The sequence below is a fragment of the Columba livia genome, chromosome 7 (genome assembly GCF_036013475.1).
Source record: "Columba livia isolate bColLiv1 breed racing homer chromosome 7, bColLiv1.pat.W.v2, whole genome shotgun sequence".
NCBI classification, from domain to species: Eukaryota; Metazoa; Chordata; class Aves; order Columbiformes; family Columbidae; genus Columba; species Columba livia.
The window spans coordinates 9408524-9422685 of record NC_088608.1 but is presented as its reverse complement, the minus strand read 5'-3'; the positions used below and the strand labels follow the sequence as shown (position 1 = coordinate 9422685).

The 14162-nt window shown below is 43.1% G+C and overlaps 1 protein-coding gene across 3 annotated transcripts; it reads right to left on the bottom strand.

The window, feature by feature from the left end:
- Window positions 1-279: 279 nt before the first annotated feature.
- Window positions 280-13576, bottom strand: INSIG2 (insulin induced gene 2). Of its 3 annotated transcripts, none has more exons than XM_065070397.1 (6): window positions 13320-13576; window positions 8794-9134; window positions 5888-6012; window positions 4137-4303; window positions 3609-3708; window positions 280-3209 (listed from the first exon to the last, which is right to left on the bottom strand). In XM_065070397.1, the coding sequence occupies exons 2-6, from the start codon at window positions 9035-9037 to the stop codon at window positions 3168-3170; spliced, it is 678 nt and encodes a 225-aa protein (XP_064926469.1). In that variant the 5' UTR covers window positions 9038-9134; window positions 13320-13576; the 3' UTR covers window positions 280-3167. The 3 variants fall into 3 exon arrangements, with proteins under 3 accessions (XP_064926469.1, XP_064926470.1, XP_064926471.1); XM_065070398.1 differs by lacking the exon at window positions 13320-13576 and adding an exon at window positions 13187-13196; XM_065070399.1 differs by lacking the exon at window positions 13320-13576 and adding an exon at window positions 10082-11973.
- Between the last annotated feature and the right edge of the window lie 586 nt (window positions 13577-14162).

Below are 14162 nucleotides of genomic sequence, written 5' to 3'. Positions count from 1 at the left end.
TTGAAACTGAAATTATCTGGCTTATTTTTCCCCAGCTCAAATATTCCCACTGCAGATTCAAAAGGGCAAATTTCCAAAGGCTGCTCAGCATGCTAATTGTGATAGAATCGCCACTGATTTGATCTTGCCTGCTTATTTCTTAGTATTTCTAGATGGCGGTTTTGTGCAACCAATAAGCCACCTCAATGGTGAAAATTATTAGGAGATTGCTGATAGAAGGCAACTCGGGGTATTTTAAAAATCAGTATAATTTCTTAAAGAAAGAAGAAGCCTATCAAACAAGGTTGTAATTGTGTTTAATGCACATTTTGCTTTTAACAGCAATTTGCCAGTTTAAACAGCATAGACCTTACAATGCTTAATTAGTGAAGAGGTTATCGTGCTTATAAAGTTGTATCGAAAATATACCTTATTCATTCTCTATTGAACAACATCTTTAAGACAGTCTAATGTTATAATTACACACTATACAGTAGCAGCATATTCACACCACTACAGTTAAGGCCGTGTCAGCATTCTCATCATGAATGTTTTTCAAGGTTTGAACACACCAGCCATAAAATTACAATACAGTTTGAAAAATAACGTGACATCCAAGACGCGAATCTTGTATCAACTTTAGTCACATAAGAATAAAAATAATAAAACGCATATAATAAAGGACTCCACCCAAATAGATTTTGGATGATTGGTGCCTTTGCACAACACGCTCAAAATTTCCAAAATGAAATTTAAAACAAAGGTAGCGAACAGCGCAGTCTAATCAGGTTTAAATGAATCTGAGTGCAAAGTGTTGCAAAGTGGGTGCCACAGATGTACAATAACCAGTTCTGACATACTGCACATTTTAACATACACAAAGCTTCTTTTGTGTAAATATTTAGGCTGGCAAGTAAAAGCAGCTCTACCACCACGTGAATAATAAAAATTACTCATCTCCAGTTGCAGACACTTACTGGTCATGATGAAAGTAAATGGTTTCCCAAGTCAGCACACTGGCTACTGAGGTATCACGTTGTTCCCTACAGTTAGGATAAGAAACATCTGAATTTTTATGCCGTTCACGCCACTATAATTCAAGAGAAACCAACCACAGTGCCTACCAGGCTGAAGTAATTTGTTTAAGTAAAGAAGGTGGACGAGGCCAAATATTGCACAGCTTCCCCAGTGAAATGCCAGAGCCTGCCTAAAGAAACTCACCCTTAGTTCATGCCTTAACAGCTTCTTGGTTTTATCAATAAAATGCTTCTTATTGTCATATGGATTGACTAAAAGAAAATGTCTAGTCAGGGATCTACTCAAACGTGTTCTACGCCTCTGGTTAAGGCAAAGTGCAACTGTTGGCGCTCTCCTGAACCATCGCCCAGTGACAGTGTGCTTCAGGTGCTGAATTGTCATGGAACCAGGATAAGCTGATGAAACTTTGTGGAACTGCAGAACCGAGCTCTTTATACACCATTTGCTTATTTATTATTTTTAAACTTGCCCATTCAAGAAGTTCTCCTTTTGTGACTATCTCTTTTGTTACAACACTTTTGGAAGCACTCCATTGCATACTTTTCAGACTTAGAGATAAGCACACAAGACTGAAAGAGTTGCCTATTTCAAGCTGCATGTACAATGCATACACACATTTATTAATAAAAACCTGTTTAAACATCTATTTGTTCTTTGGACCAACTCCAGCCTCCCTAGGTGACTGTAACACGTCTTATAAACCTTTCATGGAAGATTTAAAAAATAGTACTTCAAGACAAAAAAGAAAAATGAATACATTAAAACAACATCAACACAGACATAGGGGGAAAAACAAAGTGGAGACATCCCATGCCAAAGTCACTGAGGGCACAGGTTGGCAGTGTCCTCTCAAAGTCTGCTTTCTGCCTTCCTGTACAAGTTCTTTTATCTCATGGTCTCAAAAGGGAGCTGCAAAGCCAAGAGGAAATTCCTCGTGTGCCCCCAAATATGGGTCACTGTAAAACCCTCCTTTCAAAGAAGGGACCCGATTAGCACACAGCCTATTTCAGCTCTGTCCTATCAGACCTGCTGTGCACAGGCACCTGTAAAATAGGGGTAACAGTATTTCTGCACCTCAGAAATTTGCTATTAAAACAAATATGTTTCTGGTTGCCTGGAACATAGTCACAGCACTAAGGGCTACATCAGTACCTAAAATACAGCCTTGCCTCCTCCTGCCAATCCCTGCGAACAGAGCAGGTAGCAGACAAGAACTATCAAGAGTAACATTGGTAATGGAGAGTTTTATGACACCATTTGGTAGAGGCTGATCTAGTTCAGCAAAATTAAGTTTTGCAATAAAATCTCGCTACGATTTTTTTCTTTTTTAATAGGGGATTAACACAAATCAGCTTAAGAGATTGCACAAGAATGACCCAAATTGTATCACACTACTCAACACAAGTATTTTCAGAATCTGTCCACATTTGATGATGGTCCACATAAATTCATACACAAACATGTATACTGGTTGTACCAGGGGAAAGAATAGCAAATAATTTCCAGCCTTGGTTTCTATTTCTGAATTCTGTGATAGTGGGCATGTACCACAGACAAACTAAATGATACAGCAATAACCCGTACGATCCATATTAAGTTTCTTCACCTGTGATGTGAGAAGAATTATACAGTGTGTTAACAGACAGAAATCAGTTACTTATTGCATCAACGCTCACCTGTAATCCATGAATTTCATAAAGATATTACGGGTCATCATCACAGAAAAATAAGATCTTCATTCCCAAATCTGAAACCCAACTTTCACTGAGCTATAAACAACAAATTCCTCAAAACTTTCACGATAAAGTGAAGCAGAAGTTTCAGCTACAGAAACGTAGTGCAAAAGTTCAGTTTGGCACTGCAACATTATGGACAGACAAGAATTTATGGTAAACTCAGTTTAGATTTGGAAAAAAGGAATCCTATAATTGAACCAATATTGTCAAATGTATTGCATACTAGTTAACTTCACAGTAATCAAAATCAGACATCAAGGTTTCTATAGAAGCAGCAATCACAGATTGCAGTAAAGTATACCACTCAAGGGAAAAAATTGCATTTTGGCAATTCCACAGTCAAGTGTTCCTTATGCTCCTCCAACAGTCATCTGTCAGATATCTTCCTGTTTAAAAGGTGCATATTGTTTCTCCTCAGTCTTCATGAGACTTCTCTGCAATGACTTTGCATTCATACTGAAAAACACAAGTTGACAAAATTAATAATATTTACAAAACTAAAAGACTGAGACGAGGGGGATTTTTCTATAAAATGGTTGATAAAATAGCCTAGCTTACACTTCGCCAAGATAAGTTTGGTCTCTTTAAGTTCTGTGTACACACTGCTGGTTGCAATTTATGTCTCCTTGAGCAGCAGAAAGAGCAATTTAGACTTAGGGGATGGCCTGACTTCTCCCCAAACATGGGAGCTCTAATTTAGCTGCAGGTCCTGAAAGGACTAGAAGAATGAAACTGAGAGTGTACAAAGTCATGGGCTGTGCTTCCGAATAACAGCACTAAGGCCTCAAAAAACAATGACTAATGATATCTAGCTTATTCCACACACACAAGTCAAATAGCTGATATGAAACTCACCATTGCCAGCTGCCTGCCAATATTGCCCATAGTTATTCCACCAGCAAAAAATATACATGGTAACCAGGAACGAACATATAGGAAATCTGGAGATGTGTATCTGGAAAAGAACACACAGTTTTGAGATCAATATTACACAACACAGAGTCCTCCAATCACATGATGCGAATCCACAAATTTAAATATTAGGACATTTCAACTCAAAAAGGCATGTATTATAGAAATTTAACTACTTGTGGCAAATAACAAAGGAAGCTTGTTATTGGTTATAACCTGACCTGTTCAACTAAAAAAAACCCACACTATGCTCTTGGTAAGGTAGCAATTTTATTGAAATATGCAACTTCTAACTAAAAGTCTCGCTTACAAACACATAAAAGCTTTCATGATCAGTCCAATTTATTTTTCCCGTAAAATTAGGTGCTGGCAACTTTAGAAATCATGTCAAATTCTACACTTTCAGTTATTCTGATTTTATGTTACAGCTTCAGGGGACTATAATTTAACATTAAAGGAGTAAATACTTACTGATAAACTCCATTGTAGACCAGTAGCTGCGACACCAATGTGGCCAGGAAAGCAATTCCTACTCCAAGACCAAAGCCACTTCGTGATCTATCGAAGGTCCACCACAGGCCAATTGAAAGAGCTGCTAATGTGAGAGACAACTGGATATTGTTGGCAAAATCCACTTTCTGTGTTGATTGTTAAGGATAAGCTTGGAAATATCATATACAAGTGCAAAGCAGTTTTCTGCATCCTGTTTATCATATTTTGGCACAACATAAAAAAATACCATGAAAAAATACAGCACTAGTTGTATCAGCTCTCACACAGTTATCAGAGACAAGGAAATAAGCCTTGTAAGTGTTGCCAATATGTTGGGAAACTATACAATTATGATACTTCTTCAGATTTTTAGTGTCGTGTAATAAGCTGGAAAGAAAGCAGTCTGGAGAGCTGTCAAGAAGGAAATACAGACAGTACATTAATGTTGTCCTGGAACGTGTAACAGCTGTTAGAAAACTGCAAGGTTTGCTGTAAATAATCTGATCCATGCAGAGAGAAGCTGACAATCCTCTTGTACTTCTTAAAAGCGGTGAAGTTGCACGTGCTTACACAGCAGGTACAGTGCAGGTTGGTGAGGACCACAGGACCAGACTAATGCAGCTTTGCCAAGGAGGAGACAAGATTTGTGAGGGACGGGGAATGACCCTGAACCTTGGCAGCTCCTGCTCATCCAACCACAGGGGACAGGATGGCTGGTGCAAACAAAATCCAACAACAACTCCCACTGGATGACCAAGCCACCTCAGGGAGAATCCAGCCAGCTCTCCCATCTTTCACTTAACTTGTTCTCTTTTCCTGGAAATACGGAGATTCAGTAGTACACAATCAGAATTAGCATGGTTTCTGCAAACCATGTTGGAGCTGACACTGAAGGAGATGAGAGCTGCAGAGATGATCAACTTTATTTCTAATTAGTTTACAAGAACCCAGTTTTCACAACCAGATCCTGGTTTTACCTGACAGAGGAGGCACAAGACTCGACTACACAAAACCATTAAGACTCCCAGCTCTGCCAGTAAGGTGTGTCAGTCCATGTGAAAAACACCCTGACACTCAGCATGTCCCAGCTGCTTCAGAGGGAAGGGACGCCGGTTTCGAGCATGCTTGTGCAAGGATGTGTATGATTAGCTATGCAATTAGGAGGAGGATAATCTACCGCAACATGCAGACTGACTTCTAATTGCTCTTACTGAATGACCACAGGAATGATAACTATTCACTGGGGCAACAACGCTTACTTGCCTTGAAAAATGTTTTGTGTAGTCCTGGGTATTACCAGGTCCTGGGTTTTCTCCATTCTTTGCAAAGTACACGTGCTTAACTGATGACCTCAAGACTGCACTTCAGCCTCTTATTATGGTGTTAAAAGGACGTCAACCCCTGGGACGTCTTAAAGCACTTTTCTGTAACACCTACCATGTAAGCATTTCCCCACACCTACTTTAATTACTCAAAGAAAATAAAGGCTCTAGGTAAGACAAAGCTCAATATTGCGACATTTCTAATGAAAACATTTTTTAGAATGAAAAGACGTGAGACAGCACCTCCAGTACTGCTGCAACAGTTTAACACTAACACATACTCTGCATTTCCCTTGCAAAAATGCAGCACGTTACATCTTTAACAACAATTCACCATGACTGACTATGTGAGCTTTGTTTTAGTGGAAACCCATTTGTTATCGCCCATTTCATTAGAATATAGGATACAGCGCTGGCATGATTTATTCCCACAAAGACTGCTACACATCGCATCACACTGGACCATTCTCTCTTAAATTTATGTGGCTCTCCCAGATGTCTGTCCATGCATGGGTATAATAACCCAATCACAGCTGTGGGGACAGGAAAGAAAAAAGGCCTATAAGTTAAAGCACTGGTAATATTTAACTATAAGAAAGACTATCTAGACTTCGACAATTACTGTGACTACCAAAGGATAAACAATACAAAATATACATTGTAAAAGAAGAGGAATTTAAAACTATTTCATTATTTTAAAAAGCCTTGAAAAACTTCAGCAGCATCTTCAACCACTGCAGCAGTGACTTGGCAGAAGTGGCAAAACAGAGACAATTTGAATGAGGGGCGGAGGATGAAAGGGCTCTGCACCCTATCGAGATCTGCAGTCTCACATTGCAGTTCAAAAAGAGCAGTAATGCCTTCCAGGCTGGGGCTTCTGAAAACCCCACATATCAAACATACTTGTTTAAATAAGTGCAAAACAAACACACCACAGTAAGAGCAGAATGTCATTTATAACATCAATATGTTGTGCCTTCTTCTGTTGTTGTTACAAGCAGTTTTTGTTTGGATACTGTTTTTCTCTTCTTCAGTGCCACTATAAAGGCTCACACAGAAGAAGGAAAGCCAAGAGCCTAGAAAAGCTGTCGAATACAGAAAGCAAACAGGACTTCCAACCCCAGGGAACTGCTATTCTCTCTGAGCATTTCTTCACGTGTTCTCTACTGCAACTGCAGCTAAAAAGACTGTTACCAACACAGCTGAGGAATAACACTGTTGCTTAATGTTAAACTGGTGCTGCAGGAGGGGGGCAGAGCCCAAGTCAATGGTACGGACCACAGTGCCCTCAGCCTGGCATGCTGCTGGAGGTTTGTCATGGCAAATGCTCTTTATTCTGCCAGAGAGGAAACATCTCCCGCATTCATGAAAATAAATCACCAGTAAAGCTGGAGAGGAAAAAAAACTCCCTAAGCAAACTTCTTGCCAAAGGCATTGGGCCAAACTGATGGCTAAAAACAGTGACGGATGAAAGGGCTCCTCTGAAAGCAGCCTCGATCACCACTGATTATAAATATGCAAAACACCTTTATTCTGTTCAGAATAATAAGCCATACTGCAGAGAAATGTCTGCATCAATTCCAGGAAGGCTGTGCAAATATGAATGGTAAGAAAATGGGTGAATGAGCAGCATTTACGACAGAGGTTCCCTGTATGCATGCTAGCAGAGAGGGTAAGGAAAGAAAATGAAAATGACTGATAATGGAAAAGAAAGAATTCAAACACCTCAACAGTGGTCACTCCTGCTGGGAAAAGTCAAATTAAGGCAGTAATATCTTCAAATCAGGTGGCTCAAGACCAAGTAGTGCAAATACAAAGGAGGCAGCTGACTACACTTCACAAGCCATACCCAGTTCTCAGACCACCCTGGTTGTGTAAAGTGCAGCCTGACGCAAACAGTTCACAGCACAAACTTCACAGTGAACCTTGCAAACCTCATGTGTACCTGCTGTAAGTTGCGATTCTGTCATTTTAGCTGCCGCTACTCCATAGATAAGAGACCAAACCTTTACCAGACATGTTTGTCAAGACAAGCAGTTTAAAGTATAAAAATAAAAGTATAAAGTATAAAAGAAAAATGCAGTATACAAACCATAAACTAATTCACGATCTCAGCAAGACAAAAGAAAGAGAACTAAGACAACTAGCAGATAAAGCAGGTATGTAACTGCCACCATAACATGCCAATACATGTCCACAGGAGAACAAAACTGACAGATTCAGAGAAATATTTGTAGAGTTCCCTTTCAGAACAAGGTCCTTTATGACATCTGTAGCATTTTGACAAAGTACAAAAAGAAAAGCAATTAGGTTACTAGAAAAAAATAGATTTAAATATTATAATTAGCAAAATAGTGATGCCAACTCAAAAGGTAGTTTAATAACTAACGTCAATACCCAAAAACGTGAACTTCTCAATCTTACTAATACTGATCTCTGTGAAGATACTGCCTTACAGTAAAGGCAGAATCTTCTGGTACTGGCTGCAAAGAATATTCCCTCAGTAAAGTGCAAAACTGAACCATGGATCAATCCCTTCAGGGCTAAGTAGACTGGCAAATCCCATCAGACTTGTAAAACAAAATAGGCCTGGATACTCAAAGATAAAAAAGAGGAAAAAGGGATATTTCTTACTACCTACAGCAGACATCTCACCTAAACTAACTTCCAAATCACACACCAAAGGCTCATCTCCCTATGTGGTCACAGGAGAAATAGGGCACATTCACATCATCTGACTCAAAACACGAATCTAACTGAGGTGCACCATTCTGCAATGCACTTCTACAACTGCAAACTGTGTTCTTGGCCTCAAGTCCCTGAGACACAGTCACATCTCCCAGTTTTATGGAGCTAAAGTGAAAGCTTGAACTGAACCACAAAAGGAATCATTACTCAGCGTGGTTAGATGTGCTCAAAACAAGTACTGCGTCCTACACCATCTGCCACTTGCAGGGTATTTTCAAGAGCTGCCTGTAGCACACGCTCCTGTAATCTAGCCTCCAGGTTCCAAGTGGAACCGCCTTCTAAAGTCTGTCAAACCTGTACTCTAACCCAGCAAAAAAAAAAACAAAGGTTACATTCTGCTAACAATACTACACTATAACAAGTTAGCAGAACAAGTTTCTGGACACATGCACATTAATTTGTGTATACATGGGGAGATCGGGATAATGGTATCTCAGAAAGGGGCAGTGATACTGGAAATTTTTATCTTCTACACCTTCCATATAGTTTTTTGTAATTACATAACTACCTATCCAGTCTTTCACCTATGTACACCACACCAGGCACACATACACGACTGAACTTACCTGATGCTGTGCCACAGCAAGGTGGTACCCACCAAGCTGAGGAGAAGATGCTTGTGATCACATCAGGGGGGAAGAGAGTAACGTTTCTCTGGATCTGAAGCAAGTTTAATACTAATGCAAGAAATACGCCAATAAAAAACAGCACTATACCACGAATTACCAAATTCATGCCATGACTGGTTACAGATGAAATGTATGGGCCACACTTTTTTGGTAAGGTTGGCGTTGCACCATTTTCTGCCATGACTTCTTATGTTCTCAGAGACATCCAACTGGCTGACTGAGGAGGATTCACTTGCAACCAGTATTTTGACTCTCCTCAATTAGGAGATACCCAAAACCTGGAAAACAATGAAAAAGGGTGAAAAATGCAGCTGTAAGAAACATTCAATATATTTCTCTTAAATAAATTGGAGATTGGGTTAAAAAAATATGGCTATTATGTCTTTCTGAATTTTCTGAGGAGGCAATTAGTCATTTGAGAGCAGAACCAACCACAGCTGAAAAAAACTTACAAAGAAAACAGGTTTTACAAATAGCTTTATCTACTAGGATACAGAGGCGGAGGACACGTGGGATGGGACAGCTAGGAATGTGAAACCACAGAGGTGAAGAAATGAAACCGGTATCAGATGGAAAGGCTTGCTTTGCACTAGTAATAAATAGTTTTTCTCTTGTTCTCTAAGCAACAACTGGAGATTATGTAATTCAGAAGCAAGTAAACACAGCCCTTAGTTTCAAGTCAGCCACCACAGTCCACAAATCTCTCTTCTTCAAGAGACACCAGAAAACATTTCTCAACTGGAAAGTGAAATCTGAGAAATATTTTTCAGGATGGAGACAGAACTTCAGCAATCCCATTTTTGTAACCCCAAATAAGAGCAAACAACTCAGCAAAACAGAGAAGTAATCTCAATACACAGAAACGTTTACTGAAGTGACACATTTTTTGTGGAAACTGCCGATACGTTACTATAAACTGTAGGGGTTTCAGGCACAGAAGAACCTGAGATAGAAGGCAAAACAGAGCTCCCCTGCCCCGTACACCAGGTAGCATCTTACATGAGTAACTGTCGGCACTACAGGAATGGCAGTGTTCCCATCCCAATCACTCTACTTGAAAAAAACTGTCCATCAAGAGTCTTGTTATACACGGATTCAGTGCCACACTCATGTATAACAACGGTTTTGATCGACAGCTTAGCCACCTGGAACTTTAGAAAAAAAGCCCTGACATTGTTTTTAAATTTGAAGCTGCCAACTGGTGCTGGATTTTCTTAACTCTTACTTATGGCCACGCAGGCGCAGGGGGATCCAAACCAGCGCATCCGTCCCCCATCCTCCCCAGCTCCAGCAGATCCCGAGGAAGCTCTGAAGATGCAGCAGCAGTGCAGAGAACACAGCATTCACTTCTGCTCAGCAAAAGCCGAAAGGGAACTTATATACACCTGGGCTGGCTACGATACTACAGGTAAGTGCACAGAAGATGCAATGCCAAGCCATGGCATACTCTGTCACTCAGGAAAAGTTCCAAGAGGCAAAACAAAAGGAAAAAATAAAGTTCTGATCACAAGTAAGTTCCTGCTGGCAGTTCAGGGAGGCAGCAGAGTCCTAAGAATACGGGATCTCTTCTACATAGCCGATTCTCCGCCTTATTTGTAGCCACGATCATGTCTCGGGTAGGGGGAAGAGGGCAACTGCAGTGTCTGGCTTCTTCAGCAGCTTCCTGACTCACACTGAGCACTGAGATGTCTGCATCAAGACTGGCACTGGCACCGCAACACGCTTCCCTCAAGCAAAAAGGAGGTGCTCCTGATTTTCTTTCCTCTCCTCCAGATTGCATGCCAGTGGAGCTTGTAGAAGACTTTTAGCCTCCAGGAAAGAAAGCACAGAGTCATAAATACATCACAAGTTCAGCTGAGAGTCTCCCCTGTCCCTGGGGGCTTTGCTCACCAGGTGATCACAGGAATTCCCAGAATTTACAGGAAAGTCTTTCTAATACTTGGCCTTGGAGACTGTGGGTGTCAACTACAAACTGTGCAGGAACACCCTACCTAATGGGGGCTTTTAAACCGTTACGTCCCTTCTTCGCTTTACCTTTCCTACGAAAACAAACTAAACTCTTGACTCTCCACTTACTTCACCATCCCAATAGCTCTTGGCACTTCCCTTTTTGTTAATGTACCAACGCATATGATTTCAAGTCTGGCTGTCACAGCCTTGCACAAGAAAGTTCACACTTTTGCATCTCTCTTTAAATGAGCTCTTCTGCTGCACACGGAGGATCACAATTCCTTTTTCTCACTGTTGTTAACTGGTTCCTCGCATCCTGTGATCCATTACTACATTCAAGTCTCTCTTCTTTCCCATTACTGTACTCCTTTGTTGTTTGGTACCAGCCCCAAACCTTGCAAGAGTAATTTCAGCCTGTAGGTATTACTTATTGTGACACTCAACGTCACTGCGCTTTTCCTGTAGGATATCTCACTCCTCTGGCTCTGCAAATGGTTCCCAGCTTTGCACCATCAGCAAACATCATCACTGCATCCTATTTTGTGCACCAAGGTCATCAACCAAAATACCGAGCAAGATCACCCCAGATCCCTGTGTTTGATGAAATCTATTAATAATTTCCCTGCAGCCATCATTTCCCCATTTTATAACATCTCTTGATATCTCCCTTTGACAAGATTCTGGATCTTGTAATTCTTCAAATCCAATAACCTCTGACTTAATTAAGAATCGTCAAGTGTCCCACATGGCAATACTGATGTAAACACTAACAAGAAGTCCAATTTTATTCTCTTATAAACCAGTTTGAGAATATAAACCCTGCATTTACCCCACTTTCATTCATTTAATATGTAATTGAACAAATATATTTAATTGTGAAGGCTTATAAAAATGTAAAAGTACCTTGCTTATGCAAGGAAATCTCTGCTTTTATACAACCACTGCAGCTGCAAGTCATTCAAGGGACCAGCAATAGACTTTTACTGTGAGGTAAGCAGCCCAACCACAGCAAGGGCATTTGGGTGGGTACACATCAGTGAATGTTTATAAAGAGTAATGCAAGGTCCCAAATTAGTGTGATGCAGTAGTTTCCATCCCGGGTTCTCATCCTACACATGCTGTCCCTATTTTCCAAATTTTCTCCACTCCGTGGCTTTGAAACCTTCTGGCATGCCACAATCAGAGCAATGGAGGAACGGAGCCAGGTGACCAACACTTATGTAAAGATTCTTCAGCGCCTTGGGCAGCCTGGGTTCACAATGCTCTGGCAAGGCAAAAGGATTTACTATCATCACCTTTCATGAAATTGGGAATTAAGATCACTAAAGAAGACATCACCCATCACCTCCTTCTTCTGGACCAGGAGGATAGCATGCCTGCAGACGGAGAATACGATGCCTCTTTCCTTCTAAACCTTGTACTTTATTGAACATTTCCACTCAGATGGGAGCAGTTCACATGTTGCACCAACACTGCTTCTGAGCCTTCGTTCTTGGGAATGCATATTCAAAACTGTCACATCACACCGAAAGCTACAGCCTCGGCTCTGGCACAAAACCTCGGCCGCACGTCCTCTCCTCGGCGGCACACAGTGTCAACCCAAGCTGCGCAACACACCGCGCGAGAGCACTGCATACGATTCGCAAGGCAACTGCACAACGTCTGGCATTGCGCAAAAAGTTAACAAGTAAGTTGTCACTGTAGACACCTTTAAAACACTTAGTCACTTAACTGTCTTCTAATTAGAAGATCCGTCCCGCAAGCGCTACCCAGTGCTCCTCATGCTCAAGAGCCTTCTGCTGTGTGCAAAGCACAACTTCTGACATGGTACAGACACATTAGGAACAACGCAGCGTAGCAGGGGCCAAGAAGAAGATTTATTTAAGCAACAGCGCACAAAAGACGGCAAAAACAGTGAAACGACGCCCCCCCCCCAAAAATCTGTCTTGTGCGAGGCAATGTGAAAAGCCAGACATCCCACCACTCTGGGCACCTGGCGAGGCAGCTCTCCTGGCCGGGCTAATCCAGACCCTGGGGCTCGGAGGAGTCCTGTCCGCCTGGGCACCAGGCCGCTCACCTCAGGCCGGCCCGTTAACCAACGCCCGCCCGGGGCAGCCCCGCGGAGGGGCCGCAGGCCCCGCTGCTCCGGGCCCAGCGCGCAGGCAGCCGGCGGGGCCCCGCCTGCCCGGGGGAGCCTCGGCAAGCGTAACCGCTGCCGGGGGAAACGGCTCCCGCCGCTCTTCGCCCGCTGCGCCCGGCAGGCGGCTCCGCCGGCACACACAGCCCGGCCGGCCGCCCCGCGCCCCCAGCAGACCGGCCGCGGCGGGGCCCGGTGCCACCCTGCCCCGGGCACGGCTCCGCCGGCGGCGCTGCCAGCGGCTCGGCCGCCCGCGGGGAGGACGGGGCCGGGGACGCCGCTGCCCGCCCGGCGCGGCTCGACCCCCGCACCTCGCACAGCGCCCGCCCGCGTCAGCCCGCCCGCCCCCGAGCGCCACCGCAGCCCCGGCACTCACTCGGCCGCCGCCATCTTCTCCCTCCGCGCCAGTCCCCGCCCCGCGCAGCCTCCGCAGCGCCCGCCGAGCAGCTGACGGGGCGGGCGGGCAGTGGAGCGGGGCCGGGGCTGTCGGCCGGCGGCTGTGATCCTCCGGGGTGGTGCTGCCCCGGGAGCCGGCCCGCAGACCCCGCCGCGGGGTCCGGGGGTTGCGCTGAAACGGTGAAGAGCGGCGTTTGTGCAGAGTAGATGGGGTAACTCACAGGGACTTCGGTGGGAGCCTGTGCCATCGGTAGAACGCTGCCCTCCGTGGGGAGGGGCTTTGTCAGCACAGTAAAAAAGCAAACAAACAAACCTCATATGTCGTTAGGCTTTTTGTACCACGCTTGAGCTTCCAGCTGGGCTGGGTGTAGCGATGTTGTGCAATATCCCTGTGACACGTTTCGGTCAGAGAAACGGAGGAGATGAAATATTAATACTTGTTCCCGGCTCTCCTGAGCACCTGGTTCTGTGAGGACTTTCACATGGGCTGAAGTGTCTTGATTGGGGTAAAAAAGCGCGTTAGGCCAGAAACCGCGTTCTCATCACCAGTCTGGGGCTTCTGGGGGACAATGGCAGGCCGAAAACAGTTTACTTCAACCTGTCTTAACGAGTAGTACAGGCATCACAATAAAAAATACTATTGTATATATGTGGGAAGGCTATAGGAGAATAATGCTGTTATATTCATTTCTATATCATATATACATTCATCATAACATTATAATCATTATTCTTTTGCTAATGAACTTTTTCCATTCTTATTGCAATGATAATGAATACAATTTACTTAAAATATTTGCACGTTGCGTTTCTCCAAGCTTAG

What these genes read in the sequence shown, in the direction of transcription:
- INSIG2 (XM_065070397.1), bottom strand. Translation starts at nt 9,037, where the DNA reads ATGGCAGAAAATGGTGCAACGCCAACCTTACCAAAAAAGTGTGGCCCA. An exon ending in GTCTACAATGGAGTTTATCA is followed by an intron (nt 3,709 to 4,136) that starts GTAAGTATTTAC and finishes GTTCTTTTCCAG; the next exon opens with ATACACATCTCCAGATTTCC. An exon ending in TTGGCAGGCAGCTGGCAATG is followed by an intron (nt 3,210 to 3,608) that starts GTGAGTTTCATA and finishes TGTGTTTTTCAG; the next exon opens with TATGAATGCAAAGTCATTGC.